This window comes from Lampris incognitus, chromosome 14, assembly GCF_029633865.1.
Source record: "Lampris incognitus isolate fLamInc1 chromosome 14, fLamInc1.hap2, whole genome shotgun sequence".
Lineage (NCBI taxonomy): Eukaryota > Metazoa > Chordata > Actinopteri > Lampriformes > Lampridae > Lampris > Lampris incognitus.
In genome coordinates this window covers 28198186-28222952 of record NC_079224.1, presented here as the reverse complement: position 1 = coordinate 28222952, position 24767 = coordinate 28198186, and the positions used below count along the sequence as shown (strand labels likewise).

General features: G+C 45.4%; 1 protein-coding gene across 1 annotated transcript in view; it reads left to right on the top strand.

The window, feature by feature from the left end:
• The first annotated feature begins 7421 nt into the window (after positions 1-7421).
• zeb1a (zinc finger E-box binding homeobox 1a) overlaps positions 7422-24767 on the top strand; it is a 118412-nt gene continuing 101066 nt past the window's right edge. The window contains exon 1 of the mRNA XM_056292836.1: positions 7422-7479. Within this exon, the coding sequence (XP_056148811.1) occupies positions 7422-7479 (58 nt within the window). The remainder of the gene's footprint in view (positions 7480-24767) is intronic.

Here is a 24767-nt window from a genome sequence, read left to right as displayed (position 1 = left end):
TAAAAATCAAAGTGTTAGAGGCCTGCATAAAGGTAGGCGGCGAAATAATGGGGCTAACTGATCTGAAAACTTTTCATAAAATTCCACTGGGTACCCATCAGGGCCTGGGGACTTGCCGCTATGCATTGACTTAATTGCTTCTTTGATTTCAGAAAGCATTAAGGGGGCATCAAGCATTTGGCAATCGCTGGTAGAACTCTTGGGCATGTGTAAATTCTCAAAAAACTTAAGCAGTCGAGCTTCACCCTTGATAGATTCTGGTGTGTAAAGCTGGGAGTACAATGTTTTAAAGATATTATCAATCTCACCCGGGTCAGAAGTAAGGGAGCCTGAATCATCTCTAATCTGGGTGATTTGATTTGATGTCATCTTGGCCTTCAGTTGGTGGGCCAATAAGCAACCAGACTTGTTTCCATGTTCATACATGATCCCCTGAGAGCGCAGTAAGAGATTTTCTGCTTCTCTTGTTAGGAGAAGATCGAGCTCCGTTTTGAGTCCCATCCTTTCTTTATATAGATTGGGTGATTGATTAGTTGTGAGCTGGTTGTCTATGTTGGCAATAGACTCTTCTAGTTCCTTTTGGGGTGCGCTACGAAGTTTATTGGCATGAGACATATGCGAAATAATTTAATAATAATAATTACTCCTAATAAAGGCTTGAGGGTTTCCCATATCAGAGGCGCGGGAGTCTCTTCATTTTTATTTGTCTCACACAAGAATGTAATTGACTCAGAGATGTAATTGCAAAAGCTTTTATCAGCTAACAAAAGAGGGTCAAAACGCCAGAATCTAAATCCCTTGGGCTTAAGTTTCAAATGAAGGTGTAGACTCACAGTAGAATGGTCTGATACAGCTATCGGTGAATATTGGGTGGATACAATAGATGGGATGAGTGTTTTATCCACGATGAAATAATCTATACGAGAGAATGAACGATGTGCATGGGAGCAAAACGACTATTTTCTAGTAGAGGGGGTTTAGGAATCTACATGGGTCGACATAACCATATTGGTCCATAAAAGTGGAGAGAGTCTGAGACATTTTTGGGGCTGCAATATGTCTTGGGCTGGATCTGTCAAGTGTTGGGTCTATAACACGATTCATGTCTCCTCCCAGTATCAATAAGTGTGAGTTTAAATTTGGGATAGAGGACAGCAGCAATTTCATAAAGCTATCGTCATCCTAGTTGGGGGCATAAACGGATGCTAAAACGACTGGTTTTTGATAAAGTATGCCAGAGGCAATGACATAGCAGACATTTATGTCGGCGATAACGGTTTTAGGAGTAAAATGTAATTTTTTTTCTAATTAGTATGGCTGTACCTCTTGTTTTCAGATTAAATTTGGAATGGCGTCCAATCCAAGGCCTACTTAGTTTCTGCTGGTCAGAATTACATAAATGCATCTCCTGAATAAACATTATGTCCGCATTTAGACTTTTGATATGTGCAAAAATCTTTGCACACTTCACAGGTGCATTCAACCCACCAGTGTTTAGCAAGATGATCCTCACTGCCCATCCGCCACCAGTCCCTATGCCAGCCACGCTCGCCATGACATTGCATATAGCTTTAGGAAAGTCAGGTCGGTCCTAGAATGCAAGCAACAAACAGCAGAGGAAATACGGTCTGGAAATACAACATATAGAAACAACACAATATAATGTTGTGTGAGTTCGATGAAAAAGAACTCCCACTTGAAGAGTAGACAAACAAAGAGGTCTACCCCTAATGCCCCAGACACACAGGACATGTCACGTCACGTCGCCATCAACATTCCGTCAACGTTACTTTTGACCTGCCTCACAGCGCACGTCACGTCACGTTCAGCCCACGCGCAGCCAACGAAGGGCTGTAAAAACAGCATCTGCGCGCGGCAGAGACATGGGTAGACCGCGAGAGGACGGAAAACAGTATCCGCGCGTGGCAAAAGGCACGAAAAGGTAGGTAAAAACAGCACGAGCGCACGGCAGAGAAAGCGAAATGACCAACGGCACTAACGGCAAACGGCAGAGAGTGAGAGGATCTTCAAGATGCGTATGTTTTGCCTCGCAAAATACTTCCTTGACTTTATTTCTCATTATTACAATGTACTAGGCTGGTTGACGAATCCGTCAGCCATCGAGAATTCAAACTCTGTAATTCTTGACGTTGAACGGAGCCATCGGACGTGACGGAACGTGGCTAGTGTGACACCTCTCATCGCTTCCAATTAATAATTTACTTGACGTTCGACGGTGGACGTGACGTGACGTGTCCTGTGTGTCTGAGCCCTAACCTGGCTCTCCCTCCCCATTCTATCCTTCCCAACCCAACCCAGCCTCGTAGCTCCGAGAATGCTAACCCTCCCCTGTTCTGCCCCCTCTCACCTCCCTGTCCCTTTGCTTCCCTCAATACAAACCTTCTCTGCCAAACAAATTGACACAAACGTTCCTTTCTTTATCATCCTTCCTTCTCAAGACGTCTCGGCACCCCCATCCCTTTACTAAAACCCCTATATTAAAAAATGTAAACAGTTGTGAACAGTTATATTATTTAAATGAACAATAAATTCACGGCATGGTGGTGCAGTGGTTAGCGCAGCTGCCTCACAGCAAGAAGGTCCTGGATTCGAGCCCTGGGGTAGTCCAACCTTGGTGGGTCATCCCGGGTCATCCTCTGTGTGGAGTTTGCACGTTCTCCCTGTGTCTGCGTGGGTTTCCTCGGGGAGTTCCGATTTCCTCCCACAGTCCAAAGACATGTAAGTCAGGTGAATTGGCGGTACTAAATTGTCCCTAGGAATGAATGGGTGTGTGCGTGTGTGTGTGTGTCAGCCCTGTGATGGCCTGGCGGCCTGTCCAGGGTGTCTCCCCACCTGCTGCCCAATGACTGCTGGAATAGGCTCCAGCATCCCCGCGACCCTGAGAGCAGGATAAGTGGTTAAGACAATGGATGGATTAACAATAAATTCGCAAATTCCATGGCAAGAAAATTGTAATGATTTAAAAGAATAACAAAGTGCCTCGGGAACAAGAGGCTCTATCAATATTAAACATAAAATGGCAAAAGGCATTACATTGGGGAACACCATCCGTGAAATCATTAATATACCGTGGCACATCATAGAAATGCAAAGTTGGTCACCGTCTATACTGTGGAGTATGGCCAGTGAAGCCGCTGCCATTTGTTAGCTGCAAAATTCCGATCTCTGAAAAAACAGGGGCCTTGTATGCTAAAGTCACGACCTGCTGCAGCGTTGGCCCCATGAGCTCTTCGTACAGCACAAAAACCAGGCGATGTGCGAAATGTACTATGATGGCTAGTAATAAGCCCAGCCCAGTTTAGCGGCTAAGCTAGTTGGACACTGGCTCCTGTTGGTGGCTAGCAGTGAAGGCTGCAGCCTCCTCGGCTGAAGAGAACCCCTTCTTAGCTCCACTTCTCAGTGTAATCTGCAGGCGAGCCAGAAACAGAAGAGCTGGTCTGAGGCCCGGCTTAGCTATGACGTCCTGGTACTTTGAACACTGCTCTAGCACCTCCAGGGTGTAGTCTTCAAATATCTGTATGGGCGTCCCACGGTACTGGAGATGTCATCATCTCTTGCAGGTTTCGCGGACGATTAGGCCCTTGGTCTGGTAGTGGTGGAGCTGGATGAAAACAGTTTGTGGTCTCAACCCCGGCTGCAGTCTGGCTGCGAGCGACCTATGCGCGCGGTCCAACTCGGGAGGACATTGAAGAACCTGATCACCTAGCAATTCGACCAGAAGTTTTGAGAAGAAGTCTTCAGGTGGAGGCTCCTTGATAGATTTGGGAGTCCAATAATACGGATATAAATACGGCTCCGACTCTCCAAATCCGCTGTTTTGGCAATCAGCTTGGCGTTGCTATCGGCTAAGACCTTGCATGGCTCCTCCAGCGCTTTGATTCACGGATCATGTAGGTCAGCCGTCGACTCCAGAGACTCGACACGCTGACCATGTTCGGTTACTGTAGCCTGGGTTTTGTTCAATTTCTCCTCAAGAGCTGCAAAGGTTTACTTTAAAATTGCCAGAGATGTTAGTTCTGTGCTCCTCTAGCAGCGTTCAAAGTACCGGGACATCATGGCTAAGCTGTACAACCTGGGCCTTAAACCAGCTCTGAGAAGCGAAGCTAAGAAGAGAACCTCTTCTTAGCTCTGCTTTTCAGCATAATCTGCAGGTGATATGGAAACTTCTTGTCGAATTGCTAGGTGATGAAGTGCTTTGATCCTCCCACGTGTGACGTCCCCCTGGCAAAACTCCTCACTGTCAGATGAAAAGAAGCGGCTGGCGACTCCACATGTATCGGAGGAGGAACGTGGTAGTCTGCAGCCCTCCCCGGATCAGCAGAGTGGGTGGAGCAGTGACCGGGACGGCTCAGAGAGCGGGGTGGTTGGCCAGGTACAATTGGGGAGAAAAAAAGGGGGGGGGAGCCACACAAAAAAAGAAGCAAGGGTATTGTTTCCACTGCTCAACAAACCTTTCCTTGGTTTCATCGTTCCACCTGACAGCAGCATTGCTTTCTCTTTACCATGTTCATATATGTGCGCCAGAGAGCACTCTGTCATCCTATTGGTCAACGTCAAGGAACACGTAGGAGTTGTCAGACTAGGCAGGAAAATATAAAAAATTCTGACATGGTAGACTTTTCGAAGGGGTGTTGTGGAGCATCCCAGATGCCTCATCACTGTTCTTCAGTTATGTCACACTACATGGGGTAAAGACGCCCGTTCGTCATTCCCAACATTCATGATTGGGCTGGAATTTGTTGGCGTCGACAAAATTGTGTCAGAAGTGGGCTGAATTCATGCATGTACAGTGCGTTTATCTAAAGCTTTCCCCCTAAAAAAACCCCCAAAAAACAAAAAAGTCTAATTTCATTTACTACCAGGACAGAGCTGACATAAGTGACACCCACCAGTGCGTCAACAATACAGTTATGTGTTGATTTTAACTAAATATGTCTCTCCTGGCCAAAAATTGACAATCTAAGCTCATTCATGAGCATACAGTTGAGTTAATCACACATCAACACTCATTCATTTTTGCATGCAGCTTATACCTAAATCTTTCCCTCCCCCTATAACAATCCCTGTTGCAAAGTCTCGTTCCAGTCCCCTTTCTGCAGGACACTGAGGAGATATCTAGAGGAGGCCTGCTGACGAAGAGAGGCACAGTGCATACATGCACCAGCACCTGGCATGTCCAAGGCTGAGTTGGAAACTTGATAATCGTCAGGTATAAGAATAGCTCAACCACCACCACAAAAGCCGCTAGCCTGATCCACTATGAGCTGTCATTGAACATATGTCCCTTAGGACCATATTCCTATATCCATGACCTGTATCACTGGGCCTAATTTCCCCTGCAGCTGAACGATTCCTCGTGTGGCTGTTTGAAATGTGTTGACATTTTAACAACTGAATCGTTTACATTTAATGCGTCATCTTGAAACAAAAGCAGAAAAAAAAGTTCTCTCAAGTCTTTACCCCCTACATCTTCATGGCACACAACCAATCTGAGCACAAACAAAACAGCTGCATTTATCTTAGGCTTTTCCTTCTCTTAACAATCAAACACAGTATCATTTCAATTAGAGATAAGTGACCCCCGGCACTGTTTGGATCCTCCAAATCCCAGAGATCCATTCGAAATGAAACACTCTCAAAAGAAAAAAGGTTGAATCTGAGTTTTAGCTATTTATATTGTAGGGTTTGTTGGTAAAGGTGTTGGTTTTACAAGCATGGTCGATCCATGTCTGCTTTCTAGCTGTAGCATATTGCTTCTTCTTTAAACTCACCACTACTTGCCTCATTCTTGTGCATTTGACTGCTATGGTGAAGACATAAAACACTACATGCCATATTGTTTTCCTGCAAAAGTTTTACTGAACAATGACCTTTAAAATGAGCATGACAAAAGAGTTTAGGATTTGGATACTTGTGTATTAGCTAGTCTTACAGCAGTACAAAGTATCAAAATGGGCAATTGTTTGCATGTAAATCTTAGTTTTAAGTCATTACATTTCTTTCCAAACAGTTCTCTAGCAAATGATCATGCCATAGTCACCAGATTATTCTGAGAATACATATGTCCTGACTTTTGCTCTGCCGATTTTGGGTTGCTTATAATTTTGGCTATATTCGAGATGAAGTGTATTCTATTGGTGCACTCGTTATAAATTGTTTAGGATAAGAGAATTATCTGAAATAGGAATTACAATATAAAGCGACTAAATTGATCTCATGAGCCTTAACAGCTGTTTGGGTAGATATAGAGGAGTGTCATATAGGAATATACAAGATAATATCCTTTGCAGCACTTGTGAGTCAGATATGCATGTCAATGATTTTTACAGTTTGCTTTAATCCATATGGAGTGCAGCATAAAACGATGCAATGATTATCAAAACGTTTGGACCCCTAAGGAGAGATGAGCAGTCCACTTTCACTTTAGTTTTACAGCTCTGTGATTGACAGCTAACCTTACACTAGCCTATTACAATATACCCCATACGTCCAATTGTCCAGCAGGATAAAGCAAATGTATAAAAGTGACTGCAAACAGGCTTGATTCAATGCACATTCATGTACATGAATTCATGTATTCAATGTATATTGTGGTACAATGTAGCATGGTCATATTGATCCTACACTGGTGCTGGTCATTATTTGGTAGTCACATTAATAGACCATAATCTTTCTATTCAGAATTCATCAGTACACAGAGAACACACGATAATCCTATTAAATTGTTGTGACCCAGTTGTACAGTTTAAGGTCCTCCCCCCCAAAATGAGCTTCAGTGTTTGAAAAATAACGTGAAGAGTCAATAGTACCGAAACAAAACAAATTGCTGTACTCAAAATGTAAAGTTAACATCTTTTTGTTTGAAAAACGCCCCCAAAAACAGAAAATGCGTACAACCTCGGGAGGAAAAACTCAATGGCAGCTCCAGTTTCAGCGTTTAAGGGGTTAACTGACTCACACGAACCGTTTCCCTCCCACTCCGACCGGACAAGAAAGATTTGTCAACAAATCCACATGTTCTTGAGCTGCCACATTCAAAGGCGTATCACCTGGCGGGCTATTTTCTCACCTGCGGGGCAACATTTTCATTTCACTTCCAGTTCAGTTTGTGTGATTAAAGCAGACGACAGTAGCGAATGCGATTGCCCGGGCCCGGTCTTCTCATGGAGAAGGTGGGGCCAGCGCTGAAGTAGACATGTATGGTCAGTAGGAGGGGCCACACGCTGAGGTGTTTTGAGAAGGTGATGTCGTAAAGCGGAGAGTGTGTCGTAAACCAGGTGCAGGCAGGCAGGGGGAGGGAGGGAGGTGCAGTGGAAAGGGAAGGGAGGGGTACGGGTGAAGTGGGGGGTGCAAGAGAGGAGGTGACTCTCAGGCTGCATTTCAGACAGAGCGAAAGGATCATGGCGGATGGCCCCAGGTGTAAGCGCAGAAAACAGGCGAACCCGAGGAGGACTAGCGGTAAGTCAAAGTCCTCGAAACCTGTGGGAAACCGACCGAGCCGGGCGGAGCGCTAGATTCTGTGTTCGGATAAGTAAGTCTGCCGACTTTTGGACTATTTGGGAGCAGGTTCGGGGAGTTTTAGCGCTGGAAACTAGTGGGTATATCCCAGTGTGGTGTACCGTTATACCTGGCTCGCTTCTCTCTCTCCGCCTAGCGGTACACGGGCTGTCCGAGTAAACCGTTATTTTGCCCATCCGCTGTCAAATGGTGGGAGCGCCTGCTTTTTTTTTTAGCAGTGTTTTTTCTCTCTTCTTTTGTACTTTTCCCCCCTCTTTACAACACTTGGCTTCCAACCACGCCGACTGCAGGTTGCAGTGCGTTTAGAGACAAAACGTGGCCGTTCACGCAGTTGATTTAGTTACGGCGTAAAATTGGGCGAGGTTGCGAGATGGCTAGTTTTGCTAAGTTCCTGTCCGGACCACGCATTACGTACTCTTGCCCAGTTTTCAGTGAAAAATAAACCCGACTTTCGCCCGTAAGCGGTTTAATCTTACGATACGGAAGGATAATATGCTCATAAGCACGAATGCATGAGATTTTTATGTGCTTTGGTTGGCTCACGGCTGCTCGGATGATGGCAGTGTGACTGGGTGTTTATTTTATATGGCCGGGGCGGCGGTGAGTCCGCTCTACTTCTGCCGCTGGACTGGACCACCCCTCCCTCCCTCCCTCCCTCGGTCTGCACTGCACCGCCACATGCCTTTTAACTTGATAAGGTAAGAGTGGAAATGATTTCGCTTTGTGTTTAGTAGACAGGCTGTTCGCGTGCCTTCGTGCTTTATTTCCCAAAGCAGGATAAAACTTAAATTAATTTTCCGCTCGTCACGAGTTATATCGCTTTAATGTATTATTGCACAATATTGAACTGTTGTTTTTTCCTTCTCTCTCTTGGAGGAGATTATACCTGTAAATCCACATGTACGTAGCCGCAAGTGTGGTCGGCGAGCTTTTGCTGCAGTCTAGGCTATATAAGGAATGCGTTTTCTAGCGACTGCAACGAGTGACAGAAAGGTACGCTACTAGTAGCACATAATAGGAGCGAAGGGGAATTCAGCTTCCTTGGTGTGTATTTACGGTGTGTTTGTATCCATTATAGAATAGGCGCCTGGCGAATGTTTTCGTGCACATAACATTGGATTTGCTGCTTTAACCGGAGGGGTTGGACGAATCTAATATGATATTTTGATTTTCTGCCAAACTTTGAATTTAGACGGTTTTCGAACGAATCTCCTCATTGGATAGAGTCTCACCTGTACTCTTCCTCGTTTTCAACGTGGCAGCCAATGAAAAATTACTTTTGGACGGCATAGTGTGCGGATCTGAGAGGAGCGCTGGAAAGCACCTTTTTCGTGCTGCTGACGCCACGACGGTGACACAGTGAAGCTGAGCGCCGTGTGCCGCCCAGCGTCCGCGCAGGAGCCATCACCATGTTTACCTGAACACGAATAACGGGGCTGACAAATGGCCTATAAATAACACCTGCGGCTCTCCGAAAGGCGCCGTTGAGCATTACGGAACCGTGCCTGATTGCCTCAGAAAGGCTAGAGATCACGTTAGACGCCAGGAAGCCGTCTCCAAATACGCCGCGCCAAATGACAACTTGTGCAGGTATAGAGAGAGAGAGAGAGAGAGAGAGAGAGAGAGAGAGAAAAAAGATGGATTTGTAGTTTCTTCGTGCATGCCAGCCTTAAGAGGATCTTTTGTTTCCTCGCATTCTCGCGGGATTTATTTAACGAACAGGCATTTTTGACCCACTTGTGCATGTTTCCTTGTGGCGTATGTGTCCCGAATATGTTTTTGTCGAATGAGGAACATAGGCTTTCGTGTAGTCGAGTGTAGCCTGCCGCCCTGTGTCACTTACCGTGAACAGGGAAGAATAGGTGGTGGTACAAGGCTAATAGGCACACGGTGGTTGCGAACGGCCCTCTTATTCTTATCTATGTATTTGTAATGGTTGTTAGTGTCCTCTGTGCAACCTCACGTTTCCATCCATCGTGTTGTATTACATTTCATGCAATTTAACGAGCGATGTGTGTGGTACGGAATGGCGGTCAGTACCATTACTGCAGTGAAGGCGGGGTTGCTGCTTTTTTTTTTTTCCGGGATTGAAGACAGCCAGGTAGGCTCTGCAAGGTGATGCAACACCTTTAAAGGTACATTAAATAATATTTAATTTGCAGTGGATTCAAGGGAAATGTTTGTCAGAAGTAGCCTAGTGTGTTTGCTTCGTCTGTTTCCAATTTTCAACACTTGGTAGCTTTTCATATGTCAGGTGAGTGCGTCTCAATCCGTCTAACGGTGCATATGCAGTCAGCATGGCAAATGCACTGTGATATCCACGTCCGTCATGATGCGGGCCGGGGTTAGTTCCGCTCCATTTCAGGTGAAACCCGATTGCATTTGAAATTTTACTTAATTGTGCAATTCAGTGTCGTTTGTGAAATTTGATAGCTTGTATTTTGATATGCATGGTTGGATTTTAGACGATTGCTATGCCTGTTGTTAACGTATGCATTCTTTATGAATTACCAAATGATCCAGCATTTTTTGGACATGTGTAAAATATATGGATCAATCTTGCATGTAAGCTTTTGATATAATTTGCCTATTATGCCCTCCTCATCATCAGGCATCCCAGGACATAGTGATCCCCGATAGTGCTGAAATTGCTGCATGCTACAGCAATCGGTATTATTAGAAAGCCGTAACGCTTTCTGCAGGTTTATGGCATACATTTATTTACCATTATTTATTTACATAACCAACATTACAAGCAATTGGTTTGCAGCATGACAGAGGTCAATACTGCAGTTCAGACAGACGGCAGAACAATGATTCTCTAAAATGAACATACATGAATGGAAAAAAAAGTTAGTTAAATGATTAAGACCTGAGGAGATAAAATGCCCATCTTTTCTTGCTCAACCCACCTAACTCAAATCCTCTCAACTCGTTTTTTGTTTTCCTATCCCACCTGTGTGGGACTGTATGTCTGGAGGTCTGTGGCAATGATCGTACCTCAAATAGCAGGTGTTGTCCTTCCATACAAACTGCCTGTTGCTGCTGTCGCTTATGTCACAGCTTCGTCATCCAACACCCGCTCCCTTGGCTGTAAAGTACCCAGCATGAGCACACTCTCAGCCGGGCTGTAATCTAACACTGCAATTTAAGGGCTGGTGGAATGTGGTCTGGTGTTAACATACCTTGACAGAATAAACACAGCAGCCCTACTCCCAATGCTTGGCTCTCTCGTACAGACCAGCTGGGATGGGCCCACACCAGGTCTGTCAGTGTCACCCCTGTGATTAAAAGTAGAAGTACTGCTTGCATGCATGTTTCTTGTGTGGGTGGGTGGGTTGACTTTGGTTCCGCAGCTTTACCTGTTGTCATTCTAGTTCTTGCACTAATGAACGTGTTTTAATACAGTTCCTTGAATGTGAGGATCATATTAAGAAGCGGGAAATGTAGACATTAGCGGCTGGATTTCTTTGGGTTTTGAGAGGTTCACATGGCTAAATTATATTTCCATTGAACAGCTTGACAAGCAAGTGTAGCATACTGAAAGAAAGATTGTCTCATAGACTGTGCTTCTTGGGTTCATTTCCTGCATTGGCCATGTTTGTTGTGCTCTCTTGGATGACATCAGACCCCTGGCTGATCATTCAGTGTAAGTCACTGTTGATAAGGCACCAGACAAATGCCCAAAATGCATAATGTAAATGCATGATGCAAGAGTAGTAAAGGCTAATTTCTTGCTGTGGTAATGTTATGAGTTCTGAACTAATCAAGAGGAAACACTCATCTGTTAAGTCATCATGGACTTCCTAATATAGACAGGGTAAGGTATTTAAAGGAACAGTACACCTTTTTTAATGAGCTGCTGAATCAACTTACTGTTGTTTGATGTGAAGAATAACCAGTGTTATTTCAGAGTGACCTATATTTGTTTTGCTTGTTGATGTGAATGCTACATCTGATAACAGAGTGACATTATACATGCAATATTTGTTTCTTCCTTTTTGCAACAGCTATTGCATAGGCATTCAGTGTTTTTTTTTATTCTGGTTTATTGAGTCACCAATGGGTTTTCAACGATGCTATTGAGAGTACTGTTCTCACTTGAAGATGCTTCCTCAACCACAATGTCCGTTTACTACACCTTAATTTTCATATAAGTTTGAAAAGCTTGTAGGCAGCATCAGAAACCACAGTCCTACAAAGCAGGGCAGTGATGTGACTGTGGAACCTGTGCAAACCTAACTAGTCATTGGCGGCAAACAGACCAAATTACTAAAGTAGGGTTTGTGTTCTTGATTTCATACGTCTGACGGGTTCAAGCAATTACCAAGCGATACAAATTGTACTGTAAATTCTTTTACAGTGTGGTGCCATTATTTATTGATTTTTTTTATCTTTGAAAACTTGATGTAATCATGTGTAATAGCACTGTCATAGCAGATGGAATTGAGTGGCGGTGTGAATGGTCATAAATAAATAGAGCTGTATATTAACTGACCCTTGGACATACATGGTACTTTACTTTTGTCTTAAGGAGCCTGAGGCATGGTTTGTATGAGTGAGAGTGAATGAGTGAGAGAGAGAGAGAGAGCGAGAGTGAGAGAGTGTGTGTGTGTGTGTGTGTGTGTGCACGAGCATGAGTGTGTGCTGTTTCCCTTGCTCAAATGAGTCTGAGGAATGACAAAGCATTATAGGATGTCTTTAGCAAATTAGCATAAATCCTGCCCACCACCTTTTATGGTGTAGGGGGGATGTGTGTTAGGGCTACTGATGCTGCTGTGACTGTGTATATGTGTGTGTATGTGTCCGTGTGAGAGTGTGTCTTGTAGAGACAGATGGAGAGAGAGAGATCGCGAGAAAGCCTTTTTATATGTCTTACGGTGTTAAAGTAGGAAATTGCTATTTTCTACTGGGCTTCGCATAAGAACACAGGTCTGCTTGTTTGGATCTTCATGCATTAAAGTGAACTTGTGAAGCTAAACCACTGGTTCCTTGTGCTGCCTTTGTGTAGAAATCAGATGACGTAGGGTGATGAAAGCACCTTAACAGATCAGGCTAAGGGAGTCGAGCCACATGACTCAACAGAGCCTGGAAATACATTTCCTCAGCATCAACAAATGTTTGGACAATATGCAATTTAATGAAAGGCTTGCACTATGTTTGCACATGGATAGTAGGCTATATTAAAGAAAGCAAGCAGAAAGGAAAATATCATTTGCCGAGCACCAAAATGTACAGGAATTTGTCACTGAAACTGATGCAGAGACCTTTCTTACATTTTGACAACTTAATGCAGCTAACCCATCAGTGGATGTTTCAAAGTTTTAAATTTCAAGTGTTTTATTTATCAAATGCACAAACAATACAGTGTGGCAGGCACCGCTGGCAATGAAATGCTCGGGCATCAAATTCAACCTTGAAAAAGCTATAATATCAGACATAACAGGTTAAGTTGAAATGAGACAAAATATATAGAATTACAGTATTTACAGTCCAACCTGAGAAATTAAAACTAAAGCTAAAATAACTAAAAATAAAATAACTAAAAATAGACTAGAATAATAAACACATTTTTAATTTTTTGGGGGGGATTCCCCCCCTTTTCTTCCCAATTGTACCTGGCCAATTACTCTATTTTCCGAGCCGTCCTAGTCGCTGCTCCACCCCCTCTGCCGATCCGGTGAGGGCTGCAGACTACCACATGTCTCTGCCGATACATGTGGAGTCACCAGCCACTTCTTTTCGCCTGACAGTGAGGAGTTTCGCCAGGGGGACGTAGCGTGTGGGAGGATCACGCTATTCCTCCCAGTCCCCCCTCCCCCCCGAAGAGGCGCCCCGACCGACCAGAGGAGGCGCTAGTGCATCGACCAGGACACACACCCACATCCGGCTTCCCACGTGCAGACACGGCCAATTGTGTCTGTAGGGACGCCCGACAAAGCTGGAGGTAACACAGGGATTCGAACCAGCGATCCCCGTGTTGGTAGGCCACGGAATAGACCGCTACGTTACCCGGACGTCCCTGAATGAATTTAAACTAAACTAGCGTCACACATTAAATGTAAAATTAACAGTTTAAATGGAGATGTCACTGAGGAATGTAGTTGTTGTAAATATGTTAAGTGTATCTGCACATGATGCAGGAGTGGTATGGCTGGAAGTGAATAGTGCAGAATAAAGTGAGGCATGCGCATTTTGCAGGGGAGGGGGAGAGAGAGAGAGAGAGAGAGGTGTGTGCCTGTATGTGTGTGTTCTTTCCTCAGCGTTGAAGGAGAGCAAATGACTATCAGCAAAGGTAAGCAAATGCAGCACAAGTCATCAGCCTTGTTATTTTGTCTAATAGTAGAAACCCCTTTTTATGAGTGCAAAATACAAAATAAATAATCTTGCAAACAGGTCTTGGATGTTGGTTGGTTAGAGGAGAACCACATATACACTCACTGGCCACTTTATTAGGTACACCTTGCTAGTACCGGGTTGGACCCCCTTTTGCCTTCAGAACTGCCTTAATCCGTCGTGGCATAGATTCAACAAGGTACTGGAAACATTCCTCAGAGAGTTTGGTCCAAATTGACATGATAGCATCACGCAGTTGCTGCAGATTTGTCGGCTGCACATCCATGACGCGAATCTCCCGGTCCACCACATCCCAAAGGTGCTCTATTGGATTGAGATCTGGTGACTGTGGAGGCCATTTGAGTACAGTGAACTTATTGTCATGTTCAAGAAACCAGTCTGAGATGATTCGAGCTTTATGACATGGCGCGTTATCCCGCTGGAAGTAGCCATCAGAAGATGGGAACACTGTGGTCATAAAGGGATGGACATGGTCAGCAACAATACTCAGGTAGGCTGTGGCGTTGACACGATGCTCAATTGGTACTAAGGGGCCCAAAGTGTGCCAAGAAAATATCCCCCACACCATTACACCACCACCACCAGCCTGAACCGTTGATACAAGGCAGGATGGATCCATGCTTTCATGTTGTTGACGCCAAATTCTGACCCTACCATCCGAATGTCGTAGCAGAAATCGAGACTCATCAGACCAGGCAACGTTTTTCCAATCTTCTATTGTCCAATTTTGGTGAGCCTGTGCGAATTGTAGCCTCAGTTTCCTGTTCTTAGCTGACAGGACTGGCACCCGGTGTGGTCTTCTGCTGCTGTTGCCCATCTGCCTCAAGGTTCGACGTGTTGTGCGTTCAGAGATGCTCTTCTGCATACCTTGGTTGTAATGAGTGGTTATTTGAGTTACTGTTGCCTTTCTGTCAGCTCGAACCAGTCTGGCCATTCTCCTCTGACCTCTGGCATCAACAAGGCATTTTCGCCCACAGAACTGCCGCTCACTGGACATTTTCTCTTTTTCGGACCATTCTCTGTAAACCCTAGAGATGGTTGTGTGTGAAAATCCCAGTAGATCAGCAGTTTCTGAAATACTCAGACCAGCCCGTCTGGCACCAACAACCATGCCACGTTCAAAGTCACTTAAATCACCTTTCTTCCCCATTCTGATGCTCGGTTTGAACTGCAGCAGATCGTCTTGACCATGTCTACATGCCTAAATGCATTGAGTTGCTGCCATGTGATTGGCTGATTAGAAATTTGCGTTACCGAGCAGTTGGACAGGTGTGCCTAATAAAGTGGCCGGTGAGTGTATATTCTATGTGTCCAACCCCTGATGAGTATTGTAGAACAGGGCAGGTGCCAGCGACAACGCCACTGATGGGACAGTGTTGTAACTGTAATGTGATAATGTATTGAAACGCCTGAAGGGAATTTGTCTTGGTCCATCAAAGGGTCAGCGGGCAGGGTCAGTCCTGGTCCCAGGAATATCCCAGCAGCTAGAATTCAGTGCTATAGACACAGGCGCCAACATGGGGCAGCATAAGGGCAGGGGGGATGCGAATCAAGGGTATTCCAGTTAAAAGGTGGTCTGGTGTATTTATAGTTGGTGTAATTTGTACCAGAAAGCCGAAATCCCCAGCACTGCAACCCATAAAAAGACCTAAAATGGTTTTATGTTATCAGCGGTCTATGGTCTAAAGTCATATAAGGAGTAGAAGCAAAGTGCACTACAAGCATGCAGCAAAACCCAAAACAGAGACAAATGTGTTACCAGCTCTGAAATGACCCCCAAGTGTACAGAGGTGGTACAGAATATCCCAGATGAAACAAGAGAGTCCATTACCACTTTTTCTGTTGTGACTGGCCAAACCTATTTCCACAAATAACATTTTTTTTTTATCATTGCCTCTTATTGCACCTATTCAACTACCTGAATATTCAGGTACTTGAGTGGCTCTCTTAACAGGGCTCAGCTAAAAATTTAATCCGTTGTGTTGCTAACCAGGGATTAGCTGTGAAAGACTGCCTGCAGAGAAAGGACCCAGTTACCTTTGCCACTGGCTGACCAGCCTTGTGTGTGTGTGTGTGTGTGTGTGTGTGTGTGTGTGTGTGTGTGTGTGTGTGTGTGTGTGTGTGTGTGTGTGTGTGTGTGTGCAGGCCTATTTGTGTGAAAAGAAAGAGTCCTATTCACAGGCCTGTGTGTGTGTGTGTGCGCGTGCGTGCATGTCAGTGTCATTGTGTCTCAGTACGTGAGGCAGGGCACTCTTTCACACTCGGTCGGTGGGAAACTCCTTTCCCTCTCTTTCAGCTTTGGTGTATTTGCATATCCTGCCATCCTCCATTCTTCTTTCATTCCCACTCCAGGAGTTTGATGAAATCACAGCTCAGAGCGGCTGCATGCCTCTGGGCACAGCGCCGGGCCACTGAGACCAAAACTGATACAGTAGAAACTGAGTCAAGCAATAATCTCCCTGTTGGTGTTCGCTGAAGTGGAATGCTGCTCATTATTAAAAAAAAGTTTAACCCCTATCACTGCATGGAAATATTTTTAGGCTTGACCAGCAACATCCATTTGATTTTATAATGAAACGTCACTTATGGTCACATCGGAGACGCTATGTATTTGTCGTATTTCTGTAATCTACTTTTTTCAGCATACCCGGCATGTCTGCTTTATAGGAAATATCCATCCATCCATCCATCCATTATCTAAACTACTTATCCAACTTAGGGTCGCAGGATGCTGGGGCCTATCCCAGCAGTCATTGGGCGGCAGGCGGGGAGACACCCTGGACAGGCCGCCAGGCCATCACACACACACATTCACACCTAGGGACAATTTAGTATGGCCAATTCACCTGACCTACATGTCCTTGGACCGTGGGAGGAAACCGGAGCACCTGGAGGAAACCTACACAGACACGGGGAGAACATGCAAACTCCTCACAGAGGACGACCCGCGATGACCCCCAAGGTTGGACTACCCCGGGGCTCGAACCCAGGACCTTCTTGCTGTGAGGCGACCGTGCTAAACACCCTGCCACTTATAAGAAATGTGCTTCCAGATAATTGTTGACCTTACGGTGTCACAATATCTTTTCAACATGTTGTTGTATAGTTCGGGGAATTTGAACATCGCCGTAATCAGACGTTGCTGAATTCTTTCTCTTGTTTCTGCTGTTTACGTCTCCTTGTTTCGATTGGACAGCCCATTGAAAACAATGGGTTTGACCGTACAGGGATGGAGTTTGCAGCTTTGGTGGGACAGCCCCTTTACCAGTGTTATGAAAAAAGAAAGGAAAAGTGTGTGTTTGGAGAAAGTGGGAACACCAAGGATAAAAGAATGGTACGTTGTAAGAAGACTGAAGGACATAAATGGATGGATTGTTTTTCGTGATGCCGTGTTATCTGCTGCATCACCTGGAAAAAATTTTTTATACGCTATATATACACTCACCGGCCACTTTATTAGGCACACCTGTCCAACTGCTCGTTAACGCAAATTTCTAATCAGCCAATCACATGGCAGCAACTCAATGCATTTAGGCATGTAGACATGGTCAAGACAATCTTCTGCAGTTCAAACCGAGCATCAGAATGGGGAAGAAAGGTGATTTAAGTGACTTTGAACGTGGCATGGTTGTTGGTGCCAGACAGGCTGGTTTGAGTATTTTAGAAACTGCTGATCTACTGGGATTTTCACACACAACCATCTCTAGGGTTTACAGAGAATGGTCCGAAAAAGAGAAAATATCCAGTGAGCGGCAGTTCTGTGGGTGAAAATGCCTTGTTGATGCCAGAGGTCAGAGGAGAATGGCCAGACTGGTTCGAGCTGATAGAAAGGCAACAGTAACTCAAATAACCACTCATTACAACCGAGGTATGCAGAAGAGCATCTCTGAACGCACAACACGTCGAACCTTGAGGCAGATGGGCTACAGCAGCAGAAGACCACACTGGGTGCCACTCCTGTCAGCTAAGAACAGGAAACCGAGGCTACAATTTGCACAGGCTCACCAAAATTGGACAATAGAAGATTGGAAAAACGTTGCCTGGTCTGATGAGTCTCGATTTCTGCTGCGACATTCGGATGGTAGGGTCAGAATTTGGCGTCAACAACATGAAAGCATGGATCCATCCTGCCTTGTATCAACGGTTCAGGCTGGTGGTGGTGGTGTAATGGTGTGGGGGATATTTACTTGGCACACTTTGGGCCCCTTGGTACCAATTGAGCATCGTGTCAACGCCACAGCCTACCTGAGTATTGTTGCTGACCATGTCCATCCCTTTATGACCACAGTGTTCCCATCTTCTGATGGCTACTTCCAGCAGGATAACGCGCCATGTCATAAAGCTCGAATCATCTCAGACTGGTTTCTTGAACATGACAATGAGTTCACTGTACTCAGATGGCCTCCACAGTCACCAGATCTCAATCCAATAGAGCACCTTTGGGATGTGGTGGACCGGGAGATTCGCATCATGGATGTGCAGACGACAAATCTGCAGCAACTGCGTGATGCTATCATGTCAATATGGACCAAACTCTCAGAGGAATGTTTCCAGTACCTTGTTGAATCTATGCCACGAAGGACTAAGGCAGTTCTGAAGGCAAAAGGGGGTCCAACCCGGTACTAGCAAGGTGTACCTAATAAAGTGGCCAGTGAGTGTATTTTCTGAGACAAAGGAGAGAGAGAGATGCAGGGTGGAAAGCACCTCCTAGTGGCCCTGGTCCCAGTAGACATACATACATCCTGGGTAGAGTGGACAGGTGGGTTAAAGAGAGGCAGCTTCATTAAAGACACCCCCAAGACCTCCAAGACGACGCTGCACTGAGAGAAGGTCAGAGAGGAGTGGAGGATCTGAGCAGGATGACACCCCCCCCCTCCCTTTTTCTTGTTCATTTTCTCCCTCTCTCCTAATATGTAGGATCGATGGGATGATGGGAGGATTTGATTACACGCTGGGTAATGATTTGTAATATCAAGGCCAGCTCTCTCTGTCTGTCCCCTGTGGGACAGGTAGATGCTGAGGGCAGATGGGTTGATATGCTGGCTGTGGGATACATCAGCAGTGATACGGGAAAGAAGAAACCCTCCCGTTTAAACAGAATATTCACATCTGCTCGACTACCTTGGAAAAACTGTCTTTGGATCTTAGTCAAACGGCACCAGGGACATTCTGACGGTTAAAAAAAACAATCCGGCACCAATCGACATCCTACCCTTAGATCAAGCAAGTGGCTGGATGTGTGAATGAGAGTGAGAGAGAAAGAGGTAGAAAGGGCAAGAGAGGGAGAGCGGGGGGGGGTAGGTGGTGTTGTTGTTATTGAATTACAGGTGATGGCGGCTAATTGGGCCCTCTAGAGGTTGTGTGACCGTGTGTGTGTGTGTCTGTGTATTAGCATGTCAGTGTTTGTGAGTGAGCCTGCGAGTGCGCGTGTGTGTGTGTGCGTTTGTGCATTACTGCGTCTGCCCCTGGGATTCATTGTTGATGAAGCTGTTGTGGTAAAGTGTAGGGCTGCTGTGCGCTCCCTGAGTGCTGTGCTTTAGTGCCTGGCCTGTCCCCGTGGAGGGAGCCTGTAATGGGAACCACGCAGACCTGATAAATTACTCGGTGTGTCTGTGCGGATGCAGGGATGATGAGGGAGGCTGGAAGTGATGCCGGCATAATTGAGGCGGCTCTACGAGCAGGCGAGGTGTCTGGTTTTTGATTAGCTGTCGGCATGAAGTAACACGTTTGCACAAGTCGTATGACGATGACTACATTACGACATCACTGCAATTCCACAGCTTTATGGTAACCTTGGCAGTAATAATGCCGTGCTCTACCCACCGAATTACACAGGGAATGGAGAGCCTGACCCTGGCAGTGTTAATGCCATGCACTTCCCTTTGGGCTTCACAGGGAACAAAGCCACTTATTTTGATACTGCTGGTGTCAGAAATGAGTGGAAGGTTTGTGCCAGAGAAAACTAAAATCCCAGTCATAATACAGACATGCACACATACACTCACCGGCCACTTTATTAGGCACACCTGTCCAACTGCTCGTTAACGCAAATTTCTAATCAGCCAATCACATGGCAGCAACTCAATGCATTTAGGCATGTAGACATGGTCAAGACAATCTTCTGCAGTTCAAACCGAGCATCAGAATGGCGAAGAAAGGTGATTTAAGTGACTTTGAACGTGGCATGGTTGTTGGTGCCAGACGGGCTGGTTTGAGTATTTTAGAAACTGCTGATCTACTGGGATTTTCACGCACAACCATCTCTAGGGTTTACAGAGAATGGTCCGAAAAAGAGAAAATATCCAGTGAGCGGCAGTTCTGTGGGCGAAAATGCCTTGTTGATGCCAGAGGTCAGAGGAGAATGGCCAGACTGGTTCGAGCTGACAGAAAGGCAACAGTAACTCAAATAACCACTCATTACAACCAAGGTATGCAGAAGAGCATCTCTGAACGCACAACACGTCGAACCTTGAGGCAGATGGGCTACAGCAGCAGAAGACCACACCGGGTGCCACCCTGTCAGCTAAGAACAGGAAACTGAGGCTACAATTCGCACAGGCTCACCAAAATTGGACAATAGAAGATTGGAAAAACGTTGCCTGGTCTGATGAGTCTCGATTTCTGCTGCGACATTCGGATGGTAGGGTCAGAATTTGGCGTCAACAACATGAAAGCATGGATCCATCCTGCCTTGTATCAACGGTTCAGGCTGGTGGTGGTGGTGTAATGGTGTGGGGGATATTTACTTGGCACACTTTGGGCCCCTTAGTACCAATTGAGCATCGTGTCAACGCCACAGCCTACCTGAGTATTGTTGCTGACCATGTCCATCCCTTTATGACCACAGTGTTCCCATCTTCTGATGGCTACTTCCAGCAGGATAACGCGCCATGTCATAAAGCTCGAATCATCTCAGACTGGTTTCTTGAACATGACAATGAGTTCACTGTACTCAAATGGCCTCCACAGTCACCAGATCTCAATCCAATAGAGCACCTTTGGGATGTGGTGGACCGGGAGATTCGCATCATGGATGTGCAGCCGACAAATCTGCAGCAACTGCGTGATGCTATCATGTCAATATGGACCAAACTCTCTGAGGAAGTTTCCAGTACCTTGTTGAATCTATGCCATGAAGGATTAAGGCAGTTCTGAAGGCAAAAGGGGGTCCAACCCGGTACTAGCAAGGTGTACCTAATAAAGTGGCCAGTGAGTGTATATATTTATAGTTGCGAGAGTTTTCGCACCCAAGTCATCCAGTCACGGAGTCTGAGGTTGCTCAAGTTGACAAGTAGCTCAGTTGCAGGCGTCCAGGAGGCGCCTCCTTAACAGCAATTGTGTGTTGTGGATTCAACTTTGGCCCAGGACCTGTGTTGTGTCCCACCGCCTCTCTTAACCCCTTTTGCTATTATTGTGTACTGTCAAATCTCAAGAAAGCAGAAAATGCCGAAATTAACAGAAATAAATCCATGTCTCCACTTTAACCATCCTCTATGTCTCTGTGGTGTAGTGTTGGTGCCCTCTTTCCCATTCTCCCGTTTCTTTTTAATGCTATCAAGATCACGTGATCCCATCTTCTCTTTGCTTCCTTGTAGAATCTGTATTGTTATTCTATTTGTGGCCCCCCCCCCCTTTCTGCTGAGAGTTGAGGATATGGGACACACTCGTTCCTCTGCCGCCGGCAGGGAAACCAGCCCCGCTTATCCACTTTGCTTGATTTTTGTCGATCAAAGCGGTTCTGGCGTGTACCGTGGTGGAGAGCGTTGGAGCTGATGTGTCAGCTGCTTTACGCTGTGAGAGATGTGGAGCATGACACGACGGGCTCGCACACCGTCTCTGGTTCTGTGGTTTTCAGCGGCTGCCCCCGTGGAATCTGGCTCCCTCTACTTTCATAGGAAAACCTTTTGGTACAGAACTGGGGCGCCTTTACCTGCATGAGTGTGTGTGTGTGTGTGTGTGTGTGTGTGTGTGTGTGTATGAACCCAAAAGTTGGCATTTATCAAGCTGTTTGCATCACATCATTACACTCCTCTACAGCTGTGAAGCTGCACTCAGGCCTTAAGTATGTAAATGTGTTACAAGGCAGAGGTGTGTCTACATATGCATGTGTGTGTGTGTGCATGCCTGCGTGTTGGTGGGTTTGAGGGTGTAATCCTTGTTTGTATACTTATTGTTTGTTTGCTTATTGTGAGGGTTTTTTTTTCTGCAAACTTGGGTCTACCCATCACTTCATTTTAATTGATATCGAGTTTGATTCTTTGGTTTGGGTAATTCGTTGACTCTCCTGTTAACTGTCAGTTCCTCTCCCTTGTGGTGTAGCAGCGGTGGTAGGTGTTCATACAGTGGAGGTGCACACTGAGCACACATTAGAGGAAACCTTGCCTGACCTTTGCACCTGCACTGGTAAGCCGTCAGCTGCTCTCAGCAATGTGAAATGAACTGTTAAAGATCAAATCCGAAACCTCCAAAAAAGAGCCTTTACGACTTTTTAGTAGCATAAGAAATTAATTCTAGGTGCCAAACCAAATGCTGACGCTGTTTTAGCCTGTCTGGTAAGTTTTTAAACCCCAACAGGTACATTTGTTTTAAAATACCAGCCACTTTGGCCAATACTAGCTGTCATAAGGAGGATCTTTTCTACTGTAAAGCCAAAAATGGCTGCTGCAACGCTTCAGATCAGTCAGTGAAAAATCTCTGTAATTTGTTGAGGAAAATATTATTCTCCAGCTTTCTCATCAAGTATTTGCCAAAAATCCAAGTTTGGGGCATCTTGGTAGGTCTATTCCATTGCCTACCAACACAGGGATTGGCGGTTCGAATCCCGTTGTTACCTCCGGCTTGATTGGGCGTCCCTACAGACACAATTGTCCGTGTCTGCGGGTGGGAAGCTGGATATGGGTATAAGGCCTGGTCGCTGCACTAGCGCCTCCTCTGGTCGGTCGGGGCGCCTGTTCAGGGGGAAGGGGGAACTTGGGGGAGTAGCGTGATCCTCCCACGAGCTACATCCCCCTGACAAACTCCTCGAAACTCCTCACTGTCAGGTGAAAAGAAGCGGCTGGCGACTCCACATGTATTGGAGGAGGCATGTGGTAGTCTGCAGCCCTCCACGGATCGGCAGAGAGGGTGGAGCAGCGACTGGGACGTCTCAGAAGAGTGGGGTAATTGGCCGGATACAATTGGGGAGAAAAGGGGGCCCCCTCCCTCGAGTTTGGCTAATTTGCAGTTTGCCCCTTAAATAATAAGTAACAGAGAATACTTGCTCAGGTGCACCTCTGAGGCTGTATCTTTAAACCCTCACCTGGCTTTGATTAAGGCTTTCTGTTCCCCCTTCCTGGCGTTAAGCATCTACCATCCTAATGTGAACCGACAGATACTTTGGAGCTAATTTCTCCAGCCTTGTGTAAACCAACGGAGAGAAAAACTCATTAGTATCAATTGACTGCGCCACCGATGCAGTCCTTGGCTCCTACCTGGCAGAGTCCTTGGTTTCAACACACCAACTCCTCAACTAAGCATCTCGTCTTCATATGAACCTGAGCCGCAGCTCTACAACACTCATTAGGAAAGGTCTAGATAGTGCCCTAACCTGATCCACCACATGCTCTTACCCCTCCTTTTCTCACTAATCCCCTACCTCTTCTCTCTGTGTGATTTCTACCCCCAACCCCACTCAAGCCGTGGCAAGTCGTAAGTCATATAAGGCACTTTTAACACAAGTCTGTCACAGAGTGGCCTTAGAGAGGGATGAAGAACACATATACAAAAAAGCTATATATATATATATATATATATATATGTGTGTGTGTGTGTGTGTGTGTGTGTGTGTGTATGTATGTATGTATGTATGTATCTATGTATATAAGAGAACAAACAACTTACATCTCTTTTTTAGGGGATAGGGTTTGTGTGTGTGCTTATGTAGTATGTGTGTTCATGTGTTTGTGTATGTTTAATGTATGGCCCATCTTAGCAGAGCAGGTGTGTCTGGGCTCCAGCCCCATAAAACGTCTCATAAATACCACCTGACACTGTTCCAGCAGGCGGGCTGTGAGCGTGAAGCAGGCGCCCTCAGCACAATGATCCCATAACACGCCACGGGGGAGGAGCGCTTTGCCCGGCCCAGTGCTTCTTTAGAGAGCTGCTTGCTATAGATTGGTCTGAGGCCCACATCCAAGCTGAGCACACACACACACACACACACACACACACACACACACACAAACTTGTCGTCTTTATAATTTTAAATTTGTGGTTCATTAGCATGTTTATTTAAAAAAAATTTTTTGTAGTTTTTGTAATTGTATTTCTTTCCTTGTGAGCAGCTTTGTGTTGTATATGTTTTAGTAAAAGAGCCTCATGAATGAATTTGACTCCACTTGACCAAAGCTAGAGCCCCCCTACATCAGTTTTCAAAAACAGATAATTTTGTCATTCAAAACAACATTTTTGTGAGTACAGCTCTTATGACTCCTAACTTAAAGGTAACCCATCATATGCTTCACCTTTTTTTTTTAAAATTGTTATGCATTTTTATTTTTCTCAGTTAGGGTCACATTTACAATCACTGTACATCAGATCAAAATGAAATGGGTAGAATCACACATATCCGGCACATATCAGAGCAAATCAGTAAAAAAACAAAAGAAAAAACGTGGAAAGGCTTACATTTATAATAATAATGATTGTATCTGAATGTGTTACACAGTTCCTATTGCAATCCGGTTCTGTTGTCCAGGTATTGCCAGAAAGGGGACCATATCCTCCAAAATTTGTCCGATTTTTGATTCATGTCATAGGTAATCTTTTCCTGTGGTAAGAGAGCTGCAGCATATTTTAGCCACATTCTAACAGATGGCACATCTGAGGTTAGA